Source organism: Tympanuchus pallidicinctus, unplaced genomic scaffold, assembly GCF_026119805.1.
Source record: "Tympanuchus pallidicinctus isolate F22 unplaced genomic scaffold, pur_lepc_1.0 scaffold16, whole genome shotgun sequence".
NCBI classification, from domain to species: domain Eukaryota; kingdom Metazoa; phylum Chordata; class Aves; order Galliformes; family Phasianidae; genus Tympanuchus; species Tympanuchus pallidicinctus.
The window spans coordinates 34,406,236-34,432,419 of record NW_026294679.1 but is presented as its reverse complement, the minus strand read 5'-3'; the positions used below and the strand labels follow the sequence as shown (position 1 = coordinate 34,432,419).

The 26,184-nt window shown below is 49.2% G+C and overlaps 4 protein-coding genes across 7 annotated transcripts; all 4 read right to left on the bottom strand.

Moving 5' to 3' along the window:
* Positions 1-139: 139 nt before the first annotated feature.
* On the bottom strand, positions 140-2,610 carry MTG1 (mitochondrial ribosome associated GTPase 1). Of its 4 annotated transcripts, none has more exons than XM_052676742.1 (11): positions 2,373-2,610; positions 2,070-2,293; positions 1,566-1,679; positions 1,405-1,485; positions 1,278-1,334; positions 1,150-1,196; positions 964-1,021; positions 739-835; positions 578-659; positions 398-510; positions 140-320 (listed from the first exon to the last, which is right to left on the bottom strand). In XM_052676742.1, exons 1-11 carry the CDS (start codon positions 2,503-2,505, stop codon positions 223-225), a joined length of 1,104 nt encoding a protein of 367 aa, XP_052532702.1. In that variant the 5' UTR covers positions 2,506-2,610; the 3' UTR covers positions 140-222. The 4 variants fall into 4 exon arrangements, with proteins under 4 accessions (XP_052532702.1, XP_052532701.1, XP_052532704.1 ...); XM_052676741.1 differs by having other exon boundaries at positions 964-1,025; positions 1,106-1,196; positions 2,373-2,600; XM_052676744.1 differs by having other exon boundaries at positions 964-1,025; positions 1,106-1,196; positions 1,566-1,670; positions 2,229-2,293; positions 2,373-2,583.
* Positions 2,611-3,087: 477 nt separating this feature from the next.
* Positions 3,088-5,288, bottom strand: PAOX (polyamine oxidase). The gene is given in 7 exon segments (XM_052676740.1): positions 3,088-3,270; positions 3,273-3,572; positions 3,672-3,784; positions 3,921-4,176; positions 4,282-4,481; positions 4,564-5,053; positions 5,123-5,288. Coding segments are annotated over 7 exon segments (1,659 nt in total). The 5' UTR covers positions 5,274-5,288; the 3' UTR covers positions 3,088-3,121.
* Positions 5,289-5,674: 386 nt separating this feature from the next.
* Positions 5,675-11,610, bottom strand: LOC128077866 (lysosomal acid lipase/cholesteryl ester hydrolase-like). The gene is made up of 9 exons (XM_052677460.1): positions 11,506-11,610; positions 10,152-10,269; positions 9,222-9,420; positions 8,212-8,321; positions 7,374-7,519; positions 7,073-7,219; positions 6,471-6,542; positions 6,102-6,167; positions 5,675-5,968 (listed from the first exon to the last, which is right to left on the bottom strand). Exons 1-9 carry the CDS (start codon positions 11,608-11,610, stop codon positions 5,675-5,677), a joined length of 1,257 nt encoding a protein of 418 aa, XP_052533420.1.
* A 7,547-nt stretch (positions 11,611-19,157) lies between these two features.
* LOC128077885 (lipase member M-like) lies at positions 19,158-26,016 on the bottom strand. Its single transcript, XM_052677493.1, has 10 exons — positions 25,206-26,016; positions 24,226-24,315; positions 23,517-23,682; positions 22,380-22,578; positions 21,765-21,874; positions 21,271-21,407; positions 20,928-21,071; positions 20,248-20,319; positions 19,779-19,844; positions 19,158-19,434 (listed from the first exon to the last, which is right to left on the bottom strand). Exons 1-10 carry the CDS (start codon positions 25,209-25,211, stop codon positions 19,201-19,203), a joined length of 1,224 nt encoding a protein of 407 aa, XP_052533453.1. The 5' UTR covers positions 25,212-26,016; the 3' UTR covers positions 19,158-19,200.
* Positions 26,017-26,184: the final 168 nt, after the last annotated feature.

The following is a 26,184-nucleotide window of genomic DNA, read 5'->3' as shown; positions in this document are numbered from 1 at the left end:
CCTGCACCGAGGCCTCTGGTTTTACTTGGGGCTACAGGTGACACCTGCACGGTTTGGGCTTCCCCGGAGGCTGTGCCTTCCCCTTCCCTTTCCCACCAGTCCCAGTGGGGAGGATGCAGCCATCACGAGGTAACCCATCTAGGAACAAAGCAGCTTTAATCACACCATGCCACCACCTGGAGCTGGGGGAGATGTGGCATGCCCTGCTCTACTCCAAGACCCTCAGTCCAATGTCAGTCTACCCAGGCGCCCGGCACGGAAGGCCCGCAGGAACTCATAGGCAGCAGCTGAGTAGTTGAGCATCATCATGTTGACATTCCCTGCAGAATGGACAGAGAGGGTTGCCACAATCCTCAGCAGAGCCCACAGCCCACTGATCCCCAAACCCCATACTCACCTGTGCCTGTCAGCACCTTCACCTTCTGCGTCTTGCCCAGGGTGACCGCCACGTACTTCAGCACATGCCTGATGTTGTCACTGGCCTCGGGCAGTCCATAGCGCTCCATGTATCTGCAGAGAGGATGCGGCACCCACCCACATCTCGGGGTGCCCCAGCCATGCCCTGCTCCCCACTCACCCAAACTGCTGCTGCTGGTTCAGTACGTACAGCAGGTAGTCAGCCATGATGTCCTCACCCACTAAATGGTCACGGATGGCTCCTGCCAGAGGGAAGCCCCCAGCCTTGTCAGCTTTCTCCACACAGCCTGCCCCAGGCTTCCCTGCTCCATGGCCCCATACCACACAATGCCAGCTTCATCCCCGTCTCCACATCGGCCAACTTTGGGGGCAGCACACCTGGCGTGTCCACCAGGTACATCAGGGGAGTCTCGCACACCTGTGGTCCCACCACCAAGACCACAGGCTCAGCGGGGGCTCTTAGCCAAGGCCTCGCTGCAAAGTGATGAGGCGCTTCATGGGAGAAAGTCTGCACCCTGCAGCCGCACCCACAGGGGGAGATGGTACCTGGATCCGGGTCAGCACCGCCTTGGTGACACCTGGCTCACCACCCACTGCTGTGGCTCTTCCTTTGGAGAAAAGGAGAGAGTGAGGGTGGTGCGTGATGCTGGAGCAGCAACCTCCCGATGCTACGGAAACTTGGGTGTACCCTTTTTGAGGTGCAACCTCCGCAAAGAGTTGATAAGCGATGACTTGCCTACGTTGGGCACGCCGATCACCATGATGCTGTACTCGATACTCTGAAAGCAAGGAGGACACGTGCAGGTGCTGTGCTCCACCAGAGGACATACCCAGGCTGCAGCCTCCCTGCCCCTACTCACCTCAGCCCGGTGGTAGCGTGGGCTGCTGCTGATTAGCTTGGCGACCAGGGGCACAATCTGTGGGAAGTGGGGAGGATGCTCTCACCGCAGCCTCAGGGCCACTGAGGACACAGCAGCAGCACAGTACCTTCTTGACATTGCCATCCCGCTGACAATCAGTGAAGACAACATGCGAGCATCCCTGCTGCCTCAGTTGCTCCAGGACTCTCTGTGGGGACAGGAGCTCACTAGTATTGTCCTACTGAAGCCCTGCGGGGTCCCAGCCCACTCTCTGCCTCCAGCACTCACTGACTGCTGGCGTAGGTCAGCCAGGTCCATCTTGTTCAGCACCAGAAGATGTGGGCGGATGCCCAGCACCTCCTGCAGCACAGGATTACGGCCTGACAGTGGGATGTGTGGCTGCTAAGGAGAACAACTGTGGTATGAGGGAAAATAGGAGAGTGGGGGGCTGGTGTGGCATGTGGGACGAAGAGGCTTGGAACTAGGTAACAGCACAGATGCAGGGCTTAAAGGGGCGCTGAAGCAACTGCGTGCTGGAGCAGATCACAGAGAAAAGAGGGGCATGGGGGCTGGTTTGGGGGGTTATGGGGCTGAGAGCAAACTACCTCATGGACAGATGAATATGGGTACAGGGACCAAAAGGGAGTGAATGAATGACTATGTGCAGAGGCAGACGTAGGGGAAAACATGGTCGGGGACCGGTATGGGACCTTATGGAAAACAGGAGGCACCATTTTGGGGGTTGCGGGGCCGGTGCATCTCAGGGGGATTTCGGAACTTAGATCGTGGTACCCGGAGGGCGGTACGGCACGGAGACAGCGCGTGCTGGAGAAAGCAGGGAGCTGGGAGGCAGTCTGAATGCCGTGCGGGGGGCCGGTGCCGCTCGAGCGGCTTAGGAACTGGAAGCACTTGGCAGTAGGGCACAGCGCAGGACTCGGCGTCTAAGGATATACGAGCGTCGTGCACCTCGACGAGACAGTCGGCACGCCGCAAGGAGGCCCGCATCTGCCGCAGTCCTGCAACACAACGCCCGCTGAGCGGAGCGGCCAGAGGCACCGACGGGAAGGGCCCCCCCCGCCGCTACCGGGCACTCACCTTTGGCCATGTGCCCGGGGAACCATGAGGCCGCATCGCGGCTGCCGAAATCGAAGCGGGTGCGGAACCCGCCCGACTCCGAGCACGGCCCCAAGGCGGCGGCGGCGCGCAGCAGTCCCACCCAGCTCCTCATGACACTTCCGGTGAGTCACTTCCGGCCGTCACTTCCGCCGTGAGAAGCGGAAAGAGGAAGCGGAGCGGCGCTGGGAGGTGAGTGCGGGGATGCGGTCGTGGCGGGGGGCGTGGCCCGACCCAGCCGTGACACAGCGCTCTTTCAGCGTCATGGCGGAGCCGCGGCCCAGCGGGGAGTCTCGGAGCTCAGCGGTGGGTCCGGGCCCAGCGCCCGCCGCGCCCACCGCGGCTCCGCAGCCTCCTTCGCAGCCTACTTCGCAGCCACCTGCCGCCCCGCAGCCCCCCCCGGACGCCGCCTCGCAGCCAGGCCCCGCGACGGCCCCGCTGGACGACACGCGCTTCATGATCGCCGGCACCAACTGGTACTGACGGTCCGCGGAGGACGAGCGGCCGGCGGGCAATAAACCAGGCGGAACTCTGTGGGGAAGGAACCTTTATTACGATCGGGCCGCGGCCCGCGGGAGGTGGTTGAGGCGTTCGGCCTCCCGCCAACCGGACAGCAGCGCGCCGTGCGTGGTGGAATAGAAGGAGCGGTGCGTGGCCTCCCCCGCGAACAGCACCTGCAGCGGCTACGGGGCGGGAGTCAGGGCCGGGAGCAGCATCAGGCCCACCCGTGGCTACACGTGCCCACAGCTCGCCTGAGGCCGTCCCTGACGCCAGCCCATTGAGTGGGTGCCTGAGGCCTTGGGGAAATGCCCCATGCCTGGAGGGTGCTGGGATACATTCTGCGGGCCACACCTCCCCAGTTTAAGAGATGAGGTGTTCCCCACCCTGTCCCGCCATTCCACACCAAAGGACCCAAGTGACCCCGCACAGAGCTCTGTGCTCCTCGGGCACATGCTACTGCACACCCCATTGCACACTGGAGCTGTCCCAAATCCCACGCTATTATTACCCTCCATGCCCTTACCCTTGGGTCAGATGCATCCTCGGGCAGTGGCTGTGCCAGTATGTCTATGTCTTCTCCAGAGCTTCCGACAGCCACGTAGCTGTAGGAGCCACGTGTGTAGGGAGTGCTGTGCCAGCAGGAGCGCAGCACACTGCAGGGTGTGGGCAGGTGCGGGTTGCCTGTGGGCCATGGGGCACATCTCAGGGCCGGACAGAGCCCCCAGCCTGCTGGGCCTCTTCCTGCATATGGAGGTGTTGGGGAGGTGGAGGATCAGGTACCTGTCAGTGTGCGGAGGACCTGGGTCATGGTGCTGAGAACCTCAGCGTCGCTCAGTGTCTCCATGTACTCTGACTCCTTGCCAGCAATGAAGCCACAGAGGACGTGCCCAACCCTGGTGGGGAGAAGGAGCACCCGATGAGAGGTGGGGACTGAGTTGCACAGCCTGAAGCCCTGCCTGCTCCAGACCGCATCGCCCTGAAAGACCCCCAAACCAGCACTGCGTAGGGCCAAAGTGCCGGGCCACCTACTGCTCTGGTGGCTGCAGGACCACAAAGCCAACAAGCTTCTTGAACCAGTTGGCCTTCATGTCGGTACTGGGCTCAGCAAGAGGTGATTCGTCCTCCCACACTACTTCCAGCATCTGCTGCTCGGGCTCCCAGAAGGGCTGCTCAAATTCCAGGAAGATCTTGTTGTTGGTGCCAAAGCCTAGGCGGCGAATAGCCTCTGCCTTCCTCTGAGGCAGGGGAGGCTGGAAAAAGTCCTGATGCCGTTCCTTGAGGAAACCTACAGAGAGAAGGTGGGGTAGCTTCCTTCCACTGCAACCAGGCCACTTGCCCCAGGGGCTCAGTGGAGTGATGCAGTGGTTGGGCAGGGCCCCTCAAGCCTCACCCAGTGGGACGGTGACAATAACATGGTCAGTGAGAAAAGAGTCACCATCCTCGCACTCCACCCGGACAGGGAAGTCCCTGTCTGTGTCCCCCTCCTCACAGAAGGACCCCTGCCACTGGATAGTCCTCACTGGTTTGTTGAGCAGGACGGTGCCCTCTGGCAGGGTCTCCAGCATGCGCTCAGGCAGGCTGCTGTAGCCACTGTAGGAGAGGATAGGACCAGAGACACCTTCCTTCACTGCCACGTACCCCTGCACAGGGTGTTCCCGGTGCTCCTGCTCACCCTGGGAAGGTGCAATCCAGGCCAGGCAGCGAGGTGTACTCCCCAAAGGACCCCAAGGCCACCATGTCCATGCTGTGGGTGCCACTGATGCAGCACTCCAGCTTGAGGCAGGCACTGAGGATGGCCAGCCGCAGCTGTTTGTCATCCTTGTCCTCATCCCAGGCGGAGGCCAGCCGGGTGATCTCTGCCCGCAGGTACTGCCCCACGCTGTTGGCTGGTAGCTCCGACACGCCCGCGAGGGCCTGGGCCGTGCCCAGCAGCTCGCTGAAGAGGCTGCGGGTGCTGCTCACCAGCTCGGGGCTCAGCACCTTCCCTGAGCTACCGTAGGTGATGACAGGCAGCAGCGGGTGCCCCTTGGCCTCCACCCGCTGATTCTCCTCCTCGGTGGCCCCGGGGCCCAGCAGGCCGTAGCCGGAAGCCAGGCGGAAGACGGGATTCCCTTCCGAGGGCCCGTGGATCCAGTGAGCGCCCAGCTCTGCCAGCCCTGAGGCTGCGGGAGGAAGGCGAAGTCATCCCGGGGCCGCTGCCACCCCCGCGCCCCGCGCCCTCCGCTCCCTACCGAAGGGGAGGCTGCAGACGCGGCCACCGACGCGGCCACCCGCCTCCAGCAGCCGCACGCCGCCCGTGCCCTGCAGCCGCTGCGCCGCCCCCAGCGCCGCCATCCCTGCGCCCACCACCAGCACCTGCCGCCCGCCGCCGCCGCGCTCCATGGCGTCCGCCCGCCTCCGGGGCCGCCCCGGATCTCGTGGGGCCGCGCTGCTATTGAACCTTCACCCCAGGGCTGTGCTGCTGTTTAACCCTCGCCTTAGCACTGAGCTCTGACAATGCACAAAAAATCCCCTTCAAGTTCTTATTTCTGTTCTGTTTTGTGGGATTTTTTTTTTGGGTAGAGGGTGGTGATGGGTAGGGAGCACCGTGTTTTTGCACGTTTTTCAGCAGGGTGGGAACTTGCAGAGCACCACTGCACAGTGGAGAAGCCATGACCCGGCCCTGGTGAAGACGGGTGCTCCGCGCCCCACTTGAGCCCTCGGCCATGAGCAGGGCCAGGGCCCCTCCCAGCACCCCTTGATGCAGCCTAGAAAAATTTGGCTCAGCCATCCCCAATGTACCGCTATTGGGGTCTGATCACATCCCGCTGCTTCCTCGGGGCACTGCTCAGCTGGGCCTTGCCCTGCTGGGACCCTTTCACCATAGCCACGATGCAGCTGTAGAGGCGTCCAGGGCTGTCCAGGCCCCAGATGAAGTCCCAGTGGTTCCAGTCGGTGATGTGCATGTAGGAGATGAGGCGGGTGATGTGTGGCAGCAGCAGGAGGACATCCCTCTGGTCAGCTACCCAATCCTCACCCCCTGACCACACTGCTGTAGGCACAGGCATCTTCTCCAACTGGTAGTAGGGAGGCTTCTCCTGGAGGGACGTGAGAATCATCTGGGAAACCCTATGGGCTCACATAGCCCCACAGAACACAGGACAGGCTTGATGTGAGCCTGGCTGCAGGATTGGATGCAGATGTCCTGGACACCAGCACTGCAACCCCTACCTGGTGGTACACAGCTTGGTTTTTGCTGCCGTAGTCGAAAGCTTTAAACTCTCCAGATGTCTTCACCTGAGGGGAAAGGATAACCATGCAGCGGGACATGGCAGGAACACCATATGCGTTCCATACCTCAAAGACTCTCAAGGGCTGGCTCACAGCAGAGCAGCCCAGTGCACACATCTCATTGCAGTGAAAAAGAGCAAATAATGGGAAACAGAGCCGCTCTGCCTGTATCCTAAGCCCCTTATGCAGGCTCTGTTTTATCCCTTTCCTCCCTCACAAGTTGCTAGCATCAACACATGCTGGTCTCTCACACCTAGAGACACCAGGTTCAGGGACCAGCCAAGGGGTGAGGCCATTCAGGGGACATACCTGGGTCCAGTGTATTATGTTTTTGACAGATGTGCTATCAGGATAGTGGGCTGTGTACACATCTAGCCGGGTCTGCAGGGAAACACACTCAAGATATCATTGCTTGCAGGTGAATAGGAACAGGCACAATGTTTGCCAGATTGTGTTTTCCAAGAGCCTCTACTGTGTTGTGCTGCCTAGAGAGTTAGGTCAGGTTCACAAACATAATTTCAAATTAAAAATCAATTGTTCTTATACAACTCCGGAAGAAGAAACAAACTGTTAGCAACATTTAGCCTCAGCGTTCCCCATGCCCTACCAAACCTCACTTCCTCCAGGGCTAGTAGATGACAACTGGTAGGTCAGCAGTTTTAAGCTTTCCACCACCAAGAGCAGCCTTCCTACCTGAAACCAGAAGTCTCCAATCCCCAGGAAAGGACACCAATTGTCCCTATGAGGGAAACTCCCTGCAAGATGCTCTCCCAGAGCCCATGTTCAGCAAGTCCTCAAGGACACCCCACCCAGCCCAGTGACCATGCACAAATCCTTGGTGGCCACTCGTGGGCCTCCAGACCTTGCTGAGTGCCTTGCTCTGAGTCTGCTGGACTGATGGACAGACGCACCATGTTGAAGTTCTTCTCGTTGAAGCCACCCAGCAGGAAAAATATGTTGGCACAGGGCTTATGCAGGAGCGGGTGCCTGCACAGGTTAGGAAGAAATCTCCACAGCTTCCTTATCCTCAGAGAGGCATCTGTCTTGCCCAACAGGATCTGGGGAAACAAATGGTGAAGGTAGCTTCTTACATTTCCCTTCCCTAGGCTATTACATCTATGGAAATCAGCTGCTTTCTGCTGCTTCAGATGGCCTGAAAACAACGTCCGTTTTCTGGCATTCAGAGGATTAGAGTAGGGGTGAATCTCATACCTGAAGCATTTCGGGTTTTCCATTAAGAAGGAATGACATTTTCAAGACAGGACTTCTGGCATGCTTCGTCGTTACTACAGGAGCCAAGGCAAAAAAAGTTTTGATTTTCTGAGCCAGTTCTGGCATGGATGAAAATGCTATGAATGCTGAGAAAACAGAAAAACAATCTGAGACTTGTTGGATTTTGTTTAGGTGCTTAGCCCAAGGGTTTGCATGAACCTGCTGCCTATGTCTGTTAATCTGACATTAGTCTGAATTAGGAATCTGGAATTTGTGCCTCTGAACTTTCTGTTCAGTGTTAGTGCTAGCCAGAAAGAGAGAACATTTTTACTCCTGTGGTTGACAAAACACTTTAATGACTAACACTAATGGGGCATTCTGCCTTTCACAAGGAGAAAAGAACAGTTGTATCACCTCCCACTGGCTACTTTCATTGTCCCTTAGGTCACCTCATACCCATGATGGCCTAGCTGGTGGAAAAAAGCACTGTGATTGGGGTGCACAAGCCTTGAACTCTATGCAAAATGCACTTGTGTTTGGTGTAGAACCCAGCTTTCTAGGCTGGAATTTGCTTTTCAGGGCCTGACTGTGGCCACCTAGCACTTTCCTACTGCTGTAGGAACATGCTGGTCCTCCCATTTCTCCTTTAGGGAGAGCACTGCTGTTGTGTTGCAAGGGACCTTTGAGATGTCTTAACATGCCTGTTTGGTCGCTCACACATGTAGGATCTCCCTGCACTTTCTGCTTACAGATGGCAAAGTGAATGTTTTCGAGGTGGTCCAGGCAACATCTTCCCTGTTTTAGAGAGAAAGGTGATGCCCAACCCCTTCTAACACACCGATAGTGGCACCCTGAGAGTAGCCCACATAGTACAGCTGCTTCTGGCCAGTTTTCTGCAGGACAAAGTTGATCATTGCTGGAAGGTCATATATGGCCATTTCGTGGAAGCTGCAATACAGGAACAGAGCATGAGTTACAAGGGTATGTACAGAAGAGCTTGACATCTGCAGATAGTTTCCCAACAGAAAGTTTCCATGACCAAGGAGAGCCATAAAGTAGGTGATGCTACACACAGTCCAAAGGCATCTCTCCTGCCATGGCCTCATCCTCCATTGAGAAGACTTAGTCCTTCCATAACCATTGCTAGGAATTTGCAGAGCCTGGTCATCAATACAGTACAGTATTTCAGTTGCAATGCATAACTGCAGATCAAGATCTGGTTCTGCAGATCAGGATGCCAGAAACAGGGAGTCCTGTTCCACGTGCCTTTTAGCGTGATGTAGTGTAAGTGCAGATGCACTTCCTTAGCTATTCTACTGCAAACATATTTATAAGACCGGAGACAAGTGCTGGGCAGGCAGTAGCAGCTTAAAATGTCTTACTTACTTCAGACTGTTCCTGAGCAGAAGGAAAACTCACTTCCCAGACTATTTCAGAGGAATCATAGAACCATTGAAATCGTTAAGGTTGGAAAATACCTCTAAGATCATCTTGGCCCCTTCACTAACCCACCCTCATTGTCGTTGGGGACTACATCTAGAAGAGGGGGAGAGATTGCCACTTGCAGGCGCCTTGCTGGGAGGACTGGTCTGAGACATCCACAGGCAGTCCTGGATTCTGCAGGGTGGAGACACATGGCATCTGCAGTGAGATACTGGCACCATGTCACTAGGCAGGTCTGCACAGGTGCTTCCAGCCTCCCTGCCTTCAGGCTCCTCTGGCAGGTCTGGGGGTGGCCATTCACGGGACTAGATGCTCTGACTTGCCTGTGTGGAGGCATCAGCCTCCGCCTAGAGGTGGGTGACACACAAGAGAGTTTGCCAGCTTTTGTAATCCACCCCAGCCTACCTGAAATCCCAGAATTCAGTCTGGTTGGGGGAAAGATGCTGGTGTCTTTGGGAACAGCGTGTTCCCCGACTGTTTCCCAGCCACACATCATAGCCAGAGTCTGCTAGTATGAAGCCAAGGCTGTTGTTAGCCAGATTTTCAGCCCAGTTGCTGCTATCACCAAGTAGCCCATGCTGAAGAAACACAACAGGTCTGGGGCCTAGATATGAAATAAACATCATGTTTTATTGAACCAGAATTCCTTTGCTATTACCAAATTCAGACTACTGTGGCCTCCTTTTAGCACTGTCAGAGCACATGCAATATTCTTTTGTATTGCCTGGAGGGAGGGTATCAAAACAGGGACATTAAGAAATCTTGGCTGTAGTTGAGTTGTGATTGTCACAGGCTGAAGAGCTGCTGATGGCTCTACCAAACCTTTCAGGCCCCATGTGCTCATCTCTATGAGCTCAGCACTGCAGACATGGACTGACTGTGACAACCACACACTCTCAGACCTCTAGGTTTGTCACTGAGGTAGTACAGACCTCAAAGACACAAATTTTCAGGGGAAAAATTAAATGAGGATCTTTCTTAAGATATGTCTGCATCCTTTGAGCCTTTAAACTGAGTTGCTGCTTGATAACAAAAGAGGTTCCTGTGCTGTGTGCATGCTTTCCTGTGCTGGTTGCTAAAGACTTGATTGCAAATTGGAGAAGGGCCATGGATTTGGTATTTTTTGCATTAGTGATAAATACTGTCCCAGTAAGGTTCATTCCTTCACCTGGATCTTAGGTAACTGCTTGTTAGAATCATAGAACCAATGAATCACACAATATCCTTGAGCTGGAAGGGACCCAACTTGTGGCTCCATAGAGGGCTACCCAAAAATCAAGCAGTGTCTGAGATGTTACACCTGTTTGCTGGCTTCCTTGCCAAATAGAGCCATACCTATGTTCCTAGGATATTCTCTCCCATGAGGAATTCTGTTCAGTTTGACATAGTAACCATCACGAGTCAGGACTTCATACTCCTCGCTGGGGTACATTCTGTGGCAGATCACTTGGCTCTGGGAAAAGAAAAGACAAGGTGCAAGCATGGCATAGCTGGGACAATTGGTTGACACAGAGCACATCCCTCATCATCTGGGATGCCCCTGCTGAGCCAGGAGAACAGTATGAGAGATGTCTCCAGACTGAGTCACCATCCTCACTGTTTTCACTCTCTCTAGCCAAAAGGACTCAGAAACCTGTTGTTGGGAAAAAATCTTTTACCTGAGATGTGCTTTCAGAAGCTCACCCCACTTAAATGCTTCTACTGCAGGAAAACATCAAGCAGTGAGGCTACGTGTGATGAGATGTTCTGTGTGCTGGTGTTGTGGGCCTATCTGAAGAGGAGGAGATGTGGCCTGGGGCTGGGATACAGCAGGCCTGAGCATGGCGTGTGCACGTGGATTCCTCTGGAAGCGAGGGCTGAAAACAGAAGAGTTTTCTGACTCTGGCACTAGCAGCAAAACATGCTGTGCTGAGCTTTGAGCCGGCTGGCAGGGCAGAAGAGCTCACAGGCCTACCCAGCCTGCAGGGATGGCTGAAAAGGCCTCCTGTAGTTTGTCACAGGGCTCACAGGGCTTCAGCGTTATCTACACTGAAAATTCAACAGACTGGGATGTTTCAGTCTGGTGAAATCAGTGCGCCTGCTCCTGGGTTGCCATGCTGCTTTTTCACGTGGTTGCTGGAGGCGTTTAATTTCAGCAATTTCATGGCTCAGCTCTTGGATCCATCTCAGTCTGCTGCCTGCGGAGTTGTGCTGCTGGGTCTGCTAGGACCAGGGTCTGTGTGGAGACCTGTGTGAAACCCTCAGCGTGGTGTGCTCATGGGTCTGTGCCTAGTGAAGTACTGCTGGCACTGAGTTTTGGGCTCAATAGTGGGGTTTTAAATCATGGTGGGGCTCCTGCCTTGTCAAGGGGCACAAGCAAATGCCACATATTTGAGCAAGGAGAGAGGAACCTGCAGAACTTTCTACCTCCAAGGAAGAAGTCTGATTCAATCCAAACTGAGGCTGCTGCTGTCTCTAACTAACCTGCTTCTACTAATTGCACTTAATTTGCAGGGAGGATGAGGACTTATTTAGGGTTTGTTAATGATGGCATGGAGACGGTGTAATGCCATGTGTCACCACAAAAACAGTACACATGGCTACTGCAGCCCTGTCCACATACCCTGCATTCCTCCGTGGCCCCCTCTCACCCAGTTAAATATCTACAAACGTTCAGATAGAAAGGAGATCCAATATTCTCCTGACTTACAACATTCATGAATGTCTCTGGATTTACACTCTTTGGATTTGTCATGACATCATCTGAGTTTGCAGCTGCTTGTGTCAAAAACAGGACTGCAACCAACAACCGCATCTTGTGCCTGTGTAAAATACCATTGCCATTTGTTAATAACATTATTATGAATGTCTAGTCCTACTTGGCTCTGCTGGCTGAGCTCCTTTAGTGTCTGAGGACCACAAACGACAGGCTGCGGTGGGAAAGCAGAGGGTATTCCCAGCTCCAGCTCCCACCAGAGTCCATGCAGGATTCTCTGTGCTCCTCCACGCGGACTGGGTCAAGCAGCAGCAAGAGCCATCTTTGAAATTTTAATGGTAAAAAGATTATATAACTGAAGAACTAACATGATGGAAATTGCTGTCAGGACAGATGCCACATAAAGGGAATTCATTTTAAGTAAGAGCTTGCACTATGAAGAGGTGTCTGTACTTCCGCTGTTTCCTTATCACTCATCTTTTGCACCCAGAATCCACTATTGACCCAAAGTCTCATGAACCAAAGCTTCTAGAGATTTCTAGGAAGAATATTTATTAAATAAGCACAGTTTTGAAATAAGCAGAAATATTCTGACTACCTGAGAGACTCCTGCGCTGAGCAAAGATGTATTTATAATACGCAGCTAATATTACATAAGATTTCTAATGCTTTGCTAAGCTCTTAGAATTTAGAGCTTAACTTCTACCTAATAGTGTGAGCCACAGATCTTCTCACCATCCATCTGGGAACATTCTTTCATTCTTCTCCCAGTGGGTCTCACACTTTGAGACATACCTGCCCTCTTAAATATTCCGGATGTTCATAGTTGCTGCCTCTATGGTAATGACAAGAAGCAAGCAACTGAGAAGAAAGCTTTTTCACCCTGAGAATAGCTCCTACATGAATCTGAATTACAGAGGAAAATACATTACCAGGCAGCGCCCACTGTTGTATGATCAGGCTGTGGTAGGAGTGATGGTGTCTCTACCATACCAGCAATAAAAAGAGTCTGCTGTGTCAGAGTCCTTTTACATCAGCACTGTGCTGGGCTACATCATGTGTCCTCCAATTAAGGGATGCACTGGTCATATATTTGATAACTTCCTCTACTTGGTCTTATGATCATACCTTTCAAGCTTGCAATGAATTACATCTTCAAAAGCAGCCGGGCTTATGTGGCAAGGAATTTCAGCTATGGAGTTTCATCTTCAGCTCATGATATTTGCTGAAGAAAAAAAAAGCCAAAATGTTTCATTTGGAAAGGATAATTTCCTATCTCCTAGGTACTCTTGAGAATGCTAGAAGAGCTCCTGAGGCAAGAAGACTCAAGACAACTGGAGCACATGGCAGTTATGTTGAGCTGTTTAGCAGCTTTGCAAGACCACAGCAGCATGCTGACCTCTTGATAGGCAGTCCAGGGTCTGGGTAGGCTTTGCTGGCTGCCTGGGTGGGAAACACAGGGTGGCAGTTCCAGGTGGTCTCCACAAAACTCCTTAGGCCCTAGGGATATTGTATTTGCAACAGGCAACTCGCAAAACCTCTGCAGCGTTTTCTGGAAAAGCACCAACCTCAGCATCTTGTATATGGACTGCAAAACAGAGGAGAGTTTATGCAATGCCTGTTTGACTGAAGTGCTATGCATTGCACAGAACAGTAGTGCTCTTTCTCCACCTTTAGCCCGTGACGTATGCCTTTCTGTATCTGCTTGGTAGCTGTCTGAAAGACTTGCTGGCTAGCACGTGCTCTGCTTGTGTACATTTTCTGGACAAGGATTAAGTTGGCTTCTGATCTTGCCTTCTGCCTCCATTAGATAGTAGCTATCCGGGGGAGTTAACAGATACTAATAGTAAATATTGCTAGAGATACAATGTGAAATTTTGCACTGGTACTTATTGTATCTGTGGTAGGAAGAAGAGAAGTTGCCAACCAGGAGCAGCCTTTTACTGAGAATGGAGACCTTAGTTTCTGAGATTGGCAGATCAGAGCTGGACGTTTTGACATATAGATGCAAGTGCAGAAAAGAATAGCACTGTTGTGATTCTGTTGTGCATGTCCATTTGGCAGAACTGTGAGTCATCAGTGGTGTTAACCTACTACGTCAGAGCTTCTTGATGCCCTTGATGGTAGGGTGTATAAGCAAATATTAAGTAGACTATCATGGACATCTTAAAATTAAACTGTATAATCATGCTCATGGGATGTTTGTACAGTACTGTTGTAGGAACTAATGAAAGAAAAGGCAAGACTGCTTAGAGACAGAATGACATTTTATTTGATTTCCTAAGCAAGTAAAGAATCAATCACTATATTCATATCACATACTCATTCTCATCAGGGCCAAGATATATGTGCCCAAGTGCTCTGGCCAAGGTCACCTGCATCTGACATGGAAGGCAAGGTTTGCCAGCTGTTGGGTCCTCAGTGTGCCTTCTGGGTTCCTCTTAAGTCCCAAGGTTAGCTTGTTCTTGGACAGACATCTGAAATCATTTAGGAGCTGAAAGATACTGTAGTGTGGTAATTTGCCTCTGAATCTTATTTACTTCTTATCTTTATATTAGACAACATTGCTGATGAGCATCTTTCATTTTCTTGTGTGGGATTGTAACTTGTCCTCCTCGTGGGATAAAAGGAACAGCCCATGAGATGTGCTGCATCCCCTCTGCTGCTGTCTGTTGTCAGGCGTATGTCTTCTACCAACAAGTCATCTTTTCTGTGGCACATGAGAGCACAAGCAACATGTTTCTCAGCTCTCACCAGCTTGATTGTGTTAATCACATCCTTGGAAATCAGTGCATGCCATTCCTCTAACTCTTGCTCTTGTGCTTCTGATGTTTTCACACACGTGCAAGCTGCCAGGTGGTATGCTCAGTGTGTTTGTCGTACCTTCTCAGTGTTGACGCTTGCCAAGCACAAGGGTAAGCAAACACAAGTAGGGAGATACTTGACTAGCTGACATCTGGTCCTGGCATCCTGAGCTCAGAAAAACAACATAATTCTGCTTTTTTAGCAATAATGGAACATCAACTGTTGTGTAATCCTGGCCAGATAAACATAATTTCCTGTCAGTATCCTTGAAGACCCTTGGTCAAGCAAAAAAAAACTGGTGAGGAAAATCGCATTTATCTGGTGCTACCTCTCATTTAAAGTCCCTCCATGTGACTGTGTTGTCTCCATTATCTCTGATTACACAGTTTATAGGGGCATTACCCATGCTAGAGTTGCATAGTCAGGCTAGATGTAATAGCGAATTATTTTCACAACACCTTGCCAGAATTATTCATGCAATCATTTCACTGTCGTGAAACTAAATCAACAAATGCACACGTTTGCTTGGTGTGCTGACGACACCAAGCTGAGTGGTGTGGTTGATACGGTGGAAGGAAGGGATGCCATTCAGAGGGACCTCGACAGGCTGGAGGGCTGGGCTCGGGTGAACCTAATGAGGTTCAACACGGCCAAGTGCAAGGTTTTGCATTTGGGCCGGAAGAACCCCAGGCACCCGTACAGGCTGGGAGGAGTGGTCCTTGAGAGCAGCTCGGCCGAGAAGGACCTGGGGGTCCTGATGGACGAGAGACTGAACATGAGCCAGCAGTGCGCTCTGGCAGCTCGAAAGGCAAATGGGCTCCATCAGGAGAGGGGTGGTCAGCAGGGAGAGGGAGGTGATTGTCCCTCTCTACTCGGCTCTTGTGAGGCCCCATCTGGAGTACTGTGTCCAGGTGTGGAGCCCTCAGTACAAGAAAGACACTGAGATTTTGGAAAGGGTCCAGAGGAGGGTGACTAAGATGATCAGGGGGCTGGAGCACCTCCCCTATGAGGACAGGCTGAGGGAGTTGGGCTTGTTCAGCCTGGAGAAGAGAAGGCTGCGGGGTGACCTCATTGCAGCCTATCAATACCTGAAGGGAACCTACACCCAGGAGGGGAGTAAACTCTTCAAAGGGCTGACAACAGCAGGACTAGGGGAAATGGATCCAAGTTGAAGGAGGGAAGATTTAGGTTGGATGTTAGGGGGAAGTTCTTTACAAGGAGAGTGGTTAGGCCCTGGAACGGGCTGCCCAGGGAGGTTGTGGATGCCCCGTCCTTGGACGTGTTCAAGGCCAGGTTGGACGGGGTCCTGGGCAACCTGATCTGAATGTGTATGTTTGGTGGCCCTGCTAGGCAGGGGGGTTGGAACTACATGATCCTTGAGGTCCCTTCCAACCCGGGTGATTCTGTGATTCTGTGTGATTCTGTGATTACCCAGGATTTCTCTCAGTTATTTTCTTCCCCTCATTCTGTGTTCTGGTGACTCCAGAAGAACCCTGAACATCTTACGCTCCTCTGGTCATTCCTAATTGTACAGTTGGCTTTAAAGCAAATTTAAAGCTAAAGTAGATTGGTCTGTTCATGAGCAGACCTGAGCACTTCAGAAAACTTAATAATTAGTAATATTACTAAAATATTATTTTTTCAAATTTGTTCTTGGACCTTTTTTGTTGATGGAAAAAGACTAACTTAGGATCAAGGCAATTCAGGAAGCAGTAACGTCCCACAGTTACAGTCTGGGACAGATTGCAGCAGTCAGGAGCGGAGACCTCTCAGGCTGGTGAAGAGCATTGGAGGTGGTTAAATCTGACTGTGATTTTGGCTAACCATAACTTGTCATGGGCACATACAGTTCCCATCTGCTTAAAGTACTAACACACAAAACCACAAGTCTCGGGGACCAACTGCCCAGTCCGTCTTCAAGCACTTATCTAACAGTCTTGGAAATAACATAGGAAATAACACAGAAATTGCTCGTGGTTCCTACATTAAGAAAGATACGTGTCCCCAAGAGAATGAGTTAAATCTTCTCAGAAGATTCACATTAAGCCTGAATCTTCTCAGAAATGCCAGTTACTGCAGATGATGTTTTTCAGGCTTACTATTAAGGATCAAAACAACATGAAAAGGCAGTGCACCTTCTGACATGACTTGATGAAACCCTGACTGGATTGACTGGATGACTGGATTAATCCCAGTAAAATTTAGTTTCTAAATAACACCACAGAGCAGTCAGTTGCTTAAATTAGATATCAAAACAATCCTAGGATTACTTACAAAAGTGCATCTCCATTTCAAGCCTGTGCCTCTGTAATCCTTAAGCTGGAATGGCTTCATGAAACACCTTCTATGTGGACACAGCTGAGCACATGAGCCTGCTGCTTTTTTCACATTGATTGTGATGATGATAGAAAATTACAGGCCATAAAATATGGTGCAATTACTGTATTTTGAGTGGGATATAACACAGTTTTAAGCCTGTCCTGCCTCTCATGCCAAACATGAACAGATCAAAAATTGTTCTGTCTGAAAACATCTGGAAGAAGGTTAAGTCAGTGGCTACATAATCAATATCCTTCACATGTGCAGGTGTATGGCTGAGGTTTGGTCACACATGGAGGATAAACAATCTCAAGACATTCACATGGGAAGCAAGGTGCCTGAATGTCCTTGTTCTTGTGAGAGAAAACTCCAGCCCCAAAACAATAGGCTTGAGATGAGCAAGGACTCAGTCCCTGCAAGACCAGCACAGCTCTCCAGAGAACCCTTCTATTGACTGAGGCAATTTGAGATGACAGAACATCATAATATTCATGTTGCAAGCACCTTGCTTATTCGCTGTTTTCTTTTCTTTCAAAATGCACCGGCTTAGCAATTGCTGAACCTTTAACAAACAAGTACCAGTTCCATCTGGAACTTTCAGACCCTGGTTTGGAAAGAATTTCACCAGAACACTCCACCATGGGAATGGACTGAAACAGTACAATATTAACTTTGTTTTGGATGAATACAGAATTGAAAGAAACATTGAAGAACGAACAGAATGAAAAAGAGCCAAAACACTGCAATTCTTAGGAACTTTCAGACTTAAAAATTTAGTAATTTTAAATTAAAATATATAAGTTGCTATTCAAAAGTCTGGGTGTTTATGTGCAAGGACAGGAAACTCTTCATGTGTTTGCATGCTCATTCATTGCATGAACACAATGCATTACTGGAGGAATGCTGCTTTAAGGCAAAGCCCTGCACTAAATAACTAATTACACAGAAAGGGGTGTCATTACAAAAATAAAAAGGGAGGTAGCTAATCACTTTAGCTCCCTCCAGTACCTAAAGGGGCCTACAGAAAACCTTGAGAGGGCATCTATCAGGGAGTGTAATGATGGGATAAGGGGTAACAGCTTTGAACTAAGAATGTGGAGATTTAGGTTAGATATGAGGAAGAAAAACTTTACTCAGAGGATGGTGAGGCTCTGGAACAGGCTGCCCAGAAAAGTTGTGGATGCTCCATCCCTGGAGGGTCTCAAGGCCAGCCTAGATGTGGTCCTGGGTAACCTGGTCAGGTGGGAGATATCCCTGCCCGTGGCAGGATTTGTAGCTAGGTATTCAGTAGTGTCCTTCAAGCCAAACCATTCAATGGTTCTATTAATCTATAAATCATATGTAACCTGTAGCTTGATTCCTACACCCCAAGAACACCTCGGCCAGTCCTGTTTGTTCTGCGGTCAGTTCTAGCTCAAAGGATAGAAAGTGAAGATCTTCACACTTTTGATGATTTCCTTATACTCTAACAGACTCTGCTGCAGCTTGCCAAAAGCAATGTGCATCAGCAGCCCCATTCCACCCCTTCTAGATACTTGGGTGAAGACATGCTGCTTGGACCCACAGTTTGTCTTTGGAGAGTGGCCATGTCATGCTCCTTACCCTTTCTAAACCTCCAGACTGCCTCCTGCAACCTGCCTCGTCCCTCACCCTCATACAGCTATGCTGAAATCTCCATGTTGCTCCAGAGGTTTAAGGGAGTACAATCACACAGAGCCCAGAGGACCCCATCTTACTTTATTACTAATTTTCATACATGTATTTGGAAAAAGGGCCTTATCCTTTGCCCTGCTTGCTCCTAGACATATTTTAAGAGTAAATTACGCAAACTGGCAAATTCACAGTTCCTCCCCTAATCAGTATCTTACTACAAAGTGTAATCCAGAAGCTGAAAACAGAGTTAGACTCATTATAGGCTTCCACCAGACTCTTCTCTCTTACACACAAGGAAGACAAAAGCATTTCCTGAAACTCAGCAAAATTGAATTTTCCACCTGAGTTTGTACCTTGGGAATAGTACTTAAAAGGATGCAAAGTGGTCTTTCTTGGTAAATCTTGAAAACCCTGTTACATATTATCAAGTTTAGGCTTATCTACATCAGCATCTACCAGCTCTTGTAATCATCACCGGCCAGATAGCTTCTAGGTACAGTGATCCCAACTGGTGAAACATCAGTATCCAGTACAGAGCAGAGCTACTGTGCTGCTGTTTGTAGCTGGGAACACCCAGAGCCCACAGCACTGGTCAAGAGCTCCACGGAAATTGCTTCTGTCTTGAAATCCATGAGCAGGAAAGGCTCGGAGCCCAAGGTCCATGCCCAACTCCTTCAAGAACCTCCACCTACTTAATTAACTTAAATCCTACACAATTCTATGATCACTGGATTGGCCAATTTTTCTCACTTGCCAGACTGATATAAACCCACAAGTGCAGCACCGCAATGAGCCCTTCCCCCTTTCCCTACCCCTCTCACCCCCCTTTTTTTTTTTTTTCACATAAAGAAGGTAAAGGAGAAAATGCCCAAAGGTAAAGGAGAAATCAGAATTACTGCGACTATCCCACCTCTAGGCGTTCTTCTTCATCAGTTCAAGAATTTCTTTGTATATTTGTTCATATACTTGCATACCCCAAAGGAAATCAAAGTGGACAAATTCAGGAATGTACTTTTTGTACGCCACATTGGTTATACGAGGCAGTGTTATATTTACATCTTCAGGGGCAGAAATCCAGTCCTTGCCACCAAACCATGCAGCAAGTGGTGCTTTCATATTTTCTAGCTCATAGAAGGGCGGCGTGCTCTGGAAAATGAATAACATTGCCTAAGGTCTGGGAAGTCACAGGCAGATTGAAAATTCAAAGTACTCTTGATTGCTGCTTAGGATTTCCTTTCTCTCTCAATAAATGCATGTCAGTGGAGGTCCTAACTGTGCCTTGAACTGTCATACTTCTTACCAGAGTTTTGAGAAATCATCAGTGAATGGCATTGTTCAACCCCCTAGTGTAAGAAAGATACAATCCCATATAATCATACAAGGTAAAGCCCATAAAATTAGGTCTCAGTCACAGCAATAATTACATTTGAATTTTTGTTTTGTTTTGTTTTGTTTTCTTAAACTGACAAATGAGAATAGATTTCTCTTGCCTGGTTGTAGTGAAGCATGTTGTCACTTCCATAATCATAATATTTGAATTCCCCTGTTTGATAGAGCTAGAAGAGGAAGAGAGCTATGTTAATTTTCCATACATTACACAGGACCACAAGAGAAACAAAAGCAGATGAGGAAGGATAACCGGTAGCTTCAAACATCAGTGAGAGGATATTTGTGATTGCTTATTCTGTTAAGAGCATGAAAGAACAGAAGCAGAACAAAACTTGTGAAACTGACATAAATCAAATTTCCATCTTGCCTCAGGGTGGACAGCACAACTTGGGGAGAAGGCTTGTCTTTTGGGACACAGAAGCCACAGAAATGCACAGTTCACCTAGCTTACATCCATTACTTAGGGAAAGTAATGAAGCATTTTATCTGAGTATCGAGAAGAGATTCTTGGCAGCTTAGAGAGAAGAATGTGAGCCCTAGTTGCTCTCATTCAACAGGAAGAAATATTACCTGGCGCCAATGTAACATGTTTTTTAGGGATGTTGAATCAGGGTAGTGGGACAGGTAGACATCTATGCGGCTCTGCAAGAAACCGTTGGAGATATTTATTCTCTGTGTAGAGGGAAATCTCATGAGGAATATATCTGATCCAGTTCTGTAGGCACACAACAAGTCTACAGGCTAGCTGGTGCTCTTATTTGCACAAAGTGCTTTGTCTTATCTCTGTGAAGGCACAACTCAACCCTGTGCCGTGCAAACCCACACTGCAGGCAGCAGAATGAAGTGTGCTACAGAGCTCCCTTCAGTGAGCCTAGCAACTTTCATGGGATGTCAGGTCACATTGCAAGTCTACATGGTTTCAAATCAAAGTAAAAATCTGACTCTTGTAATCCAGATCCTGTTGCAAAGACAGTGTGCAACACATCACAGATTTCTCCTTGTTATTTCTCAAGCACTCCCTGCTTGGGAAATTGAGGAATAACATCAACACTTTCCTTGAGAAATAATAGACCAGCTCCCACCCCAACTCTTTTCTGGGGATCTGTGGTGCGAGTGGCCAGCACCACAGTCTGCTCTATATCTAAAAGCTGATGAGAACAGGACAATGTTCTTTTCATGACTGCACATCCACACTAAGCTCTAACAACAGAAAACTGGATCACTTCAGAAGTAATCTGGAGGATACGTACCACGTTTAAGCTGTTGGTAAACCCACCAGGCAAGTACAGGACCAAGGAGCAGAAGCTTTTAAAGAGTGTGTAGCTGCACAAACGTGATGTCACTTGCCTCAGGATCTCATCCTTATCAAAGACCACTGTGCGTCCTAAGATGAGCTGTGAAGTTCAAAGGCATTGGTTGTTGTGGTTTACAATGCTTCGGCAGCACTTAGAGGAAAGTTTGCAGAGCCAGGACAGCACTCATGATGGAGATGATGGAAACCAGCACCCTTGCATTGTGCAGCTGACCCTGGTCAGGAAACTTAAGAGTGAGGTTTTGTCTATGGAACTAGAGGAGTGCTAAGGGAGGACCCACCTTAATCAGACCCTCGGGAAGATCAAACACTCTGACCAAGGGTGACTTCATATTTGAGCTTGTGGTGATAGGAGCCAGGGCAAAAAACATCTTAATTTTGCGATCCAGCTCAGGAATGGAAGAAAATGCAATGAAACCTGTAGGAGTGAGAAAAAATTAGACCCTGCCCTGCTACTTATGCATGAGTTTTGACTTGAGATGCCTGCGTCCATTGTAAGAACCCCTGGAGCATGCTGATATCCTGGAACATGCAGATATGAGGGCATGTTGGTGTCCCGACTGGGACCCTTCACTGCTGGTACATTTCAGCTCCCAGCTTGACTGTTGAGTCCATCTGCATCTCCCACAGCCCCTTCTTGAGGCTCTGACAGTGGTGGGATACATCAAAAGTCATTGTCACAACCAGTTTTGGACCACCAATGCTCAAAATTTTTCCATTAATGCAAATTTTTACCCACTCACATCCAACTTAAATCCAGTGCCCTTGTACGTACCTGTGGTCGTGCCTTGAGAGTAAGCCACATAGTATAACTGCTCCTGTCCTGTTTTCTGCAGAATATAGTTGATTGTTGCTGGAAGATCATACATGGCCATCTCATGAAAGCTGCAGTGGAGACATAAGCAAATTACTGTTGCTGATCTTGAACACTGAGGGTGACAGGCATGTGATAACTTTTGCAAAGTGGCATTCACACCAGCATGTTTGCTGGATCTGTGCTACTACTGCTGAGTGGCAATGTTAATTTGCTATTTGTTCCCATTAAACAGTAGTACATTTACTCTGGAAAGTATCATCTGCTCTTATCACTTGGAGGAGCCCCAGAAGCTCTTCAGACATTTTGGAGCAGTCATTCGTTTGCAGGAAAAGGCTAAAAGAGCTGTGGGTACAATTGACAGGCTGTGTTAGGGAAAGGCTATTCGGAGATCCAGCTAGGGCTGGGGCAGACACAGGCACTCTGATTGGATCTTGGTGATAGAGCCTCTTCTCCAGCTTAGGGAAACTGCAGGACCAGGATCAGAGCCTAACAGAAAGCACTGGATCCCGTCCACCTTTCCAAAAGCACTCCCAGGAAGATCTAGTGGCATTTCTGTAGCTTCAATTAAAATACCTGTAAGATGAATATTTCTCACTGTGAAATTCGAATTCTTTGTGCTTTCGTGACCAGCTGTTCCCCCTGCTGTTTCCTATCCAGACATCATAGCCAGCATCTGCAAGGATGAAGCCCAGGCTTCTGTTGGGCAAGTTTGTAACCCAGTTACTGCCCTCCAACACCAGGCCATGCTGCAGGAGCACTGCAGGTTTGGGAGCTGAAAGGAGAAGCAAAAGATTGTTTTCTCCAGCTGCTAACATAAGTCACCATTTACACTTCAGACAATTTTTTGGCACCACCCTGATGGAGAATTGACTACGGTGCACAGCACAGTCCCATCACAAGAGACATAGGTACTGGGGGGACCAAGAGAATCTCCACCCATTTCTGCTTGCCATATGGCAGATCCCAGATCCCAACTAAGAACTTTTAGACGAAGGGTCAAAAAAGCCTGAACTGCTATAGAGTAGAAGAGTGTATAGAAAAATTCAGTTGGAAAGGACCTCTTTGCTCCAACCCCTGGTGAAAAGGGGTAACTTTTTTTTGAACTTAAGACTGCAGGTCTTATAAGACCTGCATTTCTGCCCTGGGCAGCTGAGGACCTGAATGGACATCTGGCTGCTTTTTATACTTCCTTGTCAAGTTCATATTCCAATTCTCCCATTTTCCCAGGAGAGTGACAGCCTGCCAAGACTGGGACATTACCCTCTCCACTTTGAAACAGTGGTGCAAGTGATGCAAGTTATGGCAAGAAAGCCATCAAAATGGTGAGACAGCATCAGATTGGACATTGATTTATTATGGCTAATAAATGACTCGTAATTGCTCCACCAGGAATACCTTTACCCAGTACATGGGTCCATAATCCAGCTTCCTTTGTGCCTCACATCATGGATTTGGCTGGCTTTGAAAGTTTGAGGTGAGATTTCTTTCTTAATTTTCCTTATCATTCTATTCCTCTTTGCAGTAGTTCCAACAGGACCAACAAAGTTGGCATGGTTGGCATCTGCATTTCTTACTCTCTTGAAGGCCATCTCTGCAGGGATGCTTCGCTGAGGACCCAGCCAATGATGAAAAAGCCCTGCTCCTGGCCTCCTCCAACCAAGGAATGTTTTTGGGGCCCCAGGGCCCAGCAGATCTTCTTGTGGCACTTACGGTGGCAGAACATGCTGGATCCCGGTGTTTCTGCTTCATGGGAGGCACTCGTGCTTCCTGAGTTGTCTTTGCCATGAGGAATCCTCTGTAAGGTAAGGTAATAGCCATCTTCTGTCACCACTTCATGCTCTTCATAGGGGTACCCATGGTAGTGAACAATTTCACCCTACAGGAAGGAAATGACAACATTGGACAGGTCCTAGGGGGTCTCCATCCCAGAGCAGAGCCACACCAATCATGGATGCCCTGAGGCAAAATACTGTTGTCAGCAGGGGATTGGAATAGTGACCTCCCAGTGTCCCTTCCACCCACACTGTGTAAACACCATGACTTCAGTGAAAACCTTTGGCAGCAGCAAGTTTCTCAAACTCCCTGAACAGGTCTGGCAAAGAAGGGCCCACAACTGACTTTCATTTTGCAATCAGTGCTTGTGAAGACTCAGGCAGCAACAAGAGCAAAGTTCCAAGCCTGGACCAAACCTGTTCACCTGGCTGAGCTCCTTAAAAAGTCTGCTGTAAATCTCAGTGTACATATGCAGTGTAGTCAAAAGCTTTCATAAACCCCTGTCTCAAACCCTGGTAAAGGTGTACATGCAGAGACCACAGGTCTTACTTAGGCCATGACAGTAAGTAACTTGCATGCCTGAGATTTGGGCTTTTTAGGAGAACGGATGACAGCAAGAAGAGAGCAGAGGGAAGTCAAGACTTACAACGTCCATAGACACTTCAGGGCTTGCACTGGAACTTTCAGTAATACAGATTAAGTAAGTAATGGCGATGAACAGCCACATCATGGTTCTCTGCAAAATATCATCAACATGGCAAACAGACAAGACATTGATTTCACTGACATAGAAGATAGGGATGGCATTTGACAAGTGCTATACTTTTGTTAGGACATTAATACAATCCCTAGACAGATAATTTTCAAGTTGAAATTCTCCAAATTGTTCTAAAAAGTTTGCTTGTCTTGAGCAACCTTGAATAATGCCAGAGTCTAAATTACATCTCATTTTAACCACAAGTTCTAAGTCAGATCCTTTCATTTAGAAAAATAACTTACATGCACATTCACATCTGATTATACATCTTTACCCACTGGAGAAAATCTGGTCTTTGAGGGCACTCCTCATTTTAACTGATGTTTTGGATAGTCAGAAGAATAGATTATTTGCTAGTTGATCCAGTCAAAAGTAAATCACCCACTTCTAAATTTCAGGATAAGAGAGGCTTTGTTTATAACATAAACTTTTTGTTAGGTGATTGTTAGAGTTGAAGGTAGGATTTTAGAGACTAGGACACACTGGATTTGCTCTGGTTTCAAAATAGAATGTTGCAGGTTTTTTAATTCTTGAAAAAAGAGCCGTGTCAAGCACTAGCCAAACGCACGGGTGGATTGGCATTGGCATGCCCATATGTTGCATCCATCCCACTTGCAAAATATCTTCTTGGCCACGGATAGCAGTTTGCACTGTTCTCATTTCTTGTATCAAAAAGCATAGCAAGGATGGACAGAAAGAATTTCTGGGATGCAACATCACAGGCATGCTATGCAAATTCAAGAGAAGAGCCTAGCGTGGGATGACCATCCAGGGAAAACATTCCTTTTGTAAAGTTAAACCCAAAAAACACTCCTCTCAGCAGCCCCTGGTGAACCCCAAAAGGATTAGCAAAGAGAAACCCCACTCACCAGCATGTTCTTGACCCCAAGACATCAAAACAGGGAGCATTACCTGTTGGGTCAGCTTCAGTAGGATGGATTCCTTCTTTCCTCAGGTCCACTCTTGCCAAGCTGTTATTCCCTCTGCTCTGTGCACCCAGGAGTGCCACAGGTCACTTCTCCCCTAATCCTTTCTTCCACTAGGGTGTAATTTACCTGAGGGCTGGAATCACTCTGGAATGAGAAACCCCTCTGACATGGGCTTGTGTGGGAATATTTTTGGGGTGTTGAAGAACAGGCAAGAATTGTAACAAATTGGTTATTCCCATCTGAAGCAGCACAGCATAATCCAGTGTTGCCTGTGACCTCAGTGGAGCCAGTAGGTTGCCCTCAGACCACTCTCCATCTGCACTGGCTTGGATCTGCTGTATGGAGAGGGAAGATACTGGGATGAAGCTGCCCTCTGCTCCCACCTGTATGTTCACACTGGCTGAAGATACTCTTTGTAGAGACAGCGTGGGCTGCAGGTGGATTTTTGGCAGCACTGCCTTCCAAGATGCCTCCGCTCCTCACCAAGCTGCCCACACACCTGCACGTTGCAGCAAACCGACTTTCAGGGAGCAGCACACTCTGGGGCTTCATCTGACTCCATTCCCTCTCCTGTTGTTGATACTTGACAGGTCTGGCCAAGCAACTCTTGCTAAAGGGCAGGCATAAGCTCTTTGGGAAGCCTAAGTATCAAGCTCACCTTGATCCTGAGCTGTAAATACTGCTTTTCACCACAGAGGAGCTGAGGCAGAGCCAGGAGCCCTCCCAGCCTCACCATGAATAGTGAGTCAGATCCACGTCTGATTGGTCTCTGTAGGGAAAGGAGGAAAAGCAGAAAAACAGGATCAAGAATGTGAGGGTGAGAAACCACGCCTCCTGCCAACCAGCAGCTGTCAAGATGAGATACAGCTCACCTTTCTTTTGGGGAGGGGCCATCAGAGAGACTCCTGGCCTGGCTACA

Coding starts and splice junctions, on each gene's coding strand:
- MTG1 (XM_052676741.1), bottom strand. CDS start 2,505: ATGAGGAGCTGGGTGGGACTGCTGCGCGCCGCCGCCGCCTTGGGGCCG. Junction 1,680..2,069: donor CGTGCCGTACCGCCCTCCGG/GTACCACGATCT, acceptor TGTTCTCCTTAG/CAGCCACACATCCCACTGTC. Junction 660..738: donor GATGAAGCTGGCATTGTGTG/GTATGGGGCCAT, acceptor TCCCTCTGGCAG/GAGCCATCCGTGACCATTTA.
- LOC128077866 (XM_052677460.1), bottom strand. CDS start 11,610: ATGCGGTTGTTGGTTGCAGTCCTGTTTTTGACACAAGCAGCTGCAAAC. Junction 9,421..10,151: donor AGAATATCCTAGGAACATAG/GTATGGCTCTAT, acceptor TTTCATATCTAG/GCCCCAGACCTGTTGTGTTT. Junction 7,220..7,373: donor GAAAACCCGAAATGCTTCAG/GTATGAGATTCA, acceptor TTGTTTCCCCAG/ATCCTGTTGGGCAAGACAGA.
- LOC128077885 (XM_052677493.1), bottom strand. Junction 23,683..24,225: donor CTGAAGTGTCTATGGACGTT/GTAAGTCTTGAC, acceptor TCCTTCCTGTAG/GGTGAAATTGTTCACTACCA. Junction 19,435..19,778: donor ACATGCTTCACTACAACCAG/GCAAGAGAAATC, acceptor TTCATTTTCCAG/AGCACGCCGCCCTTCTATGA.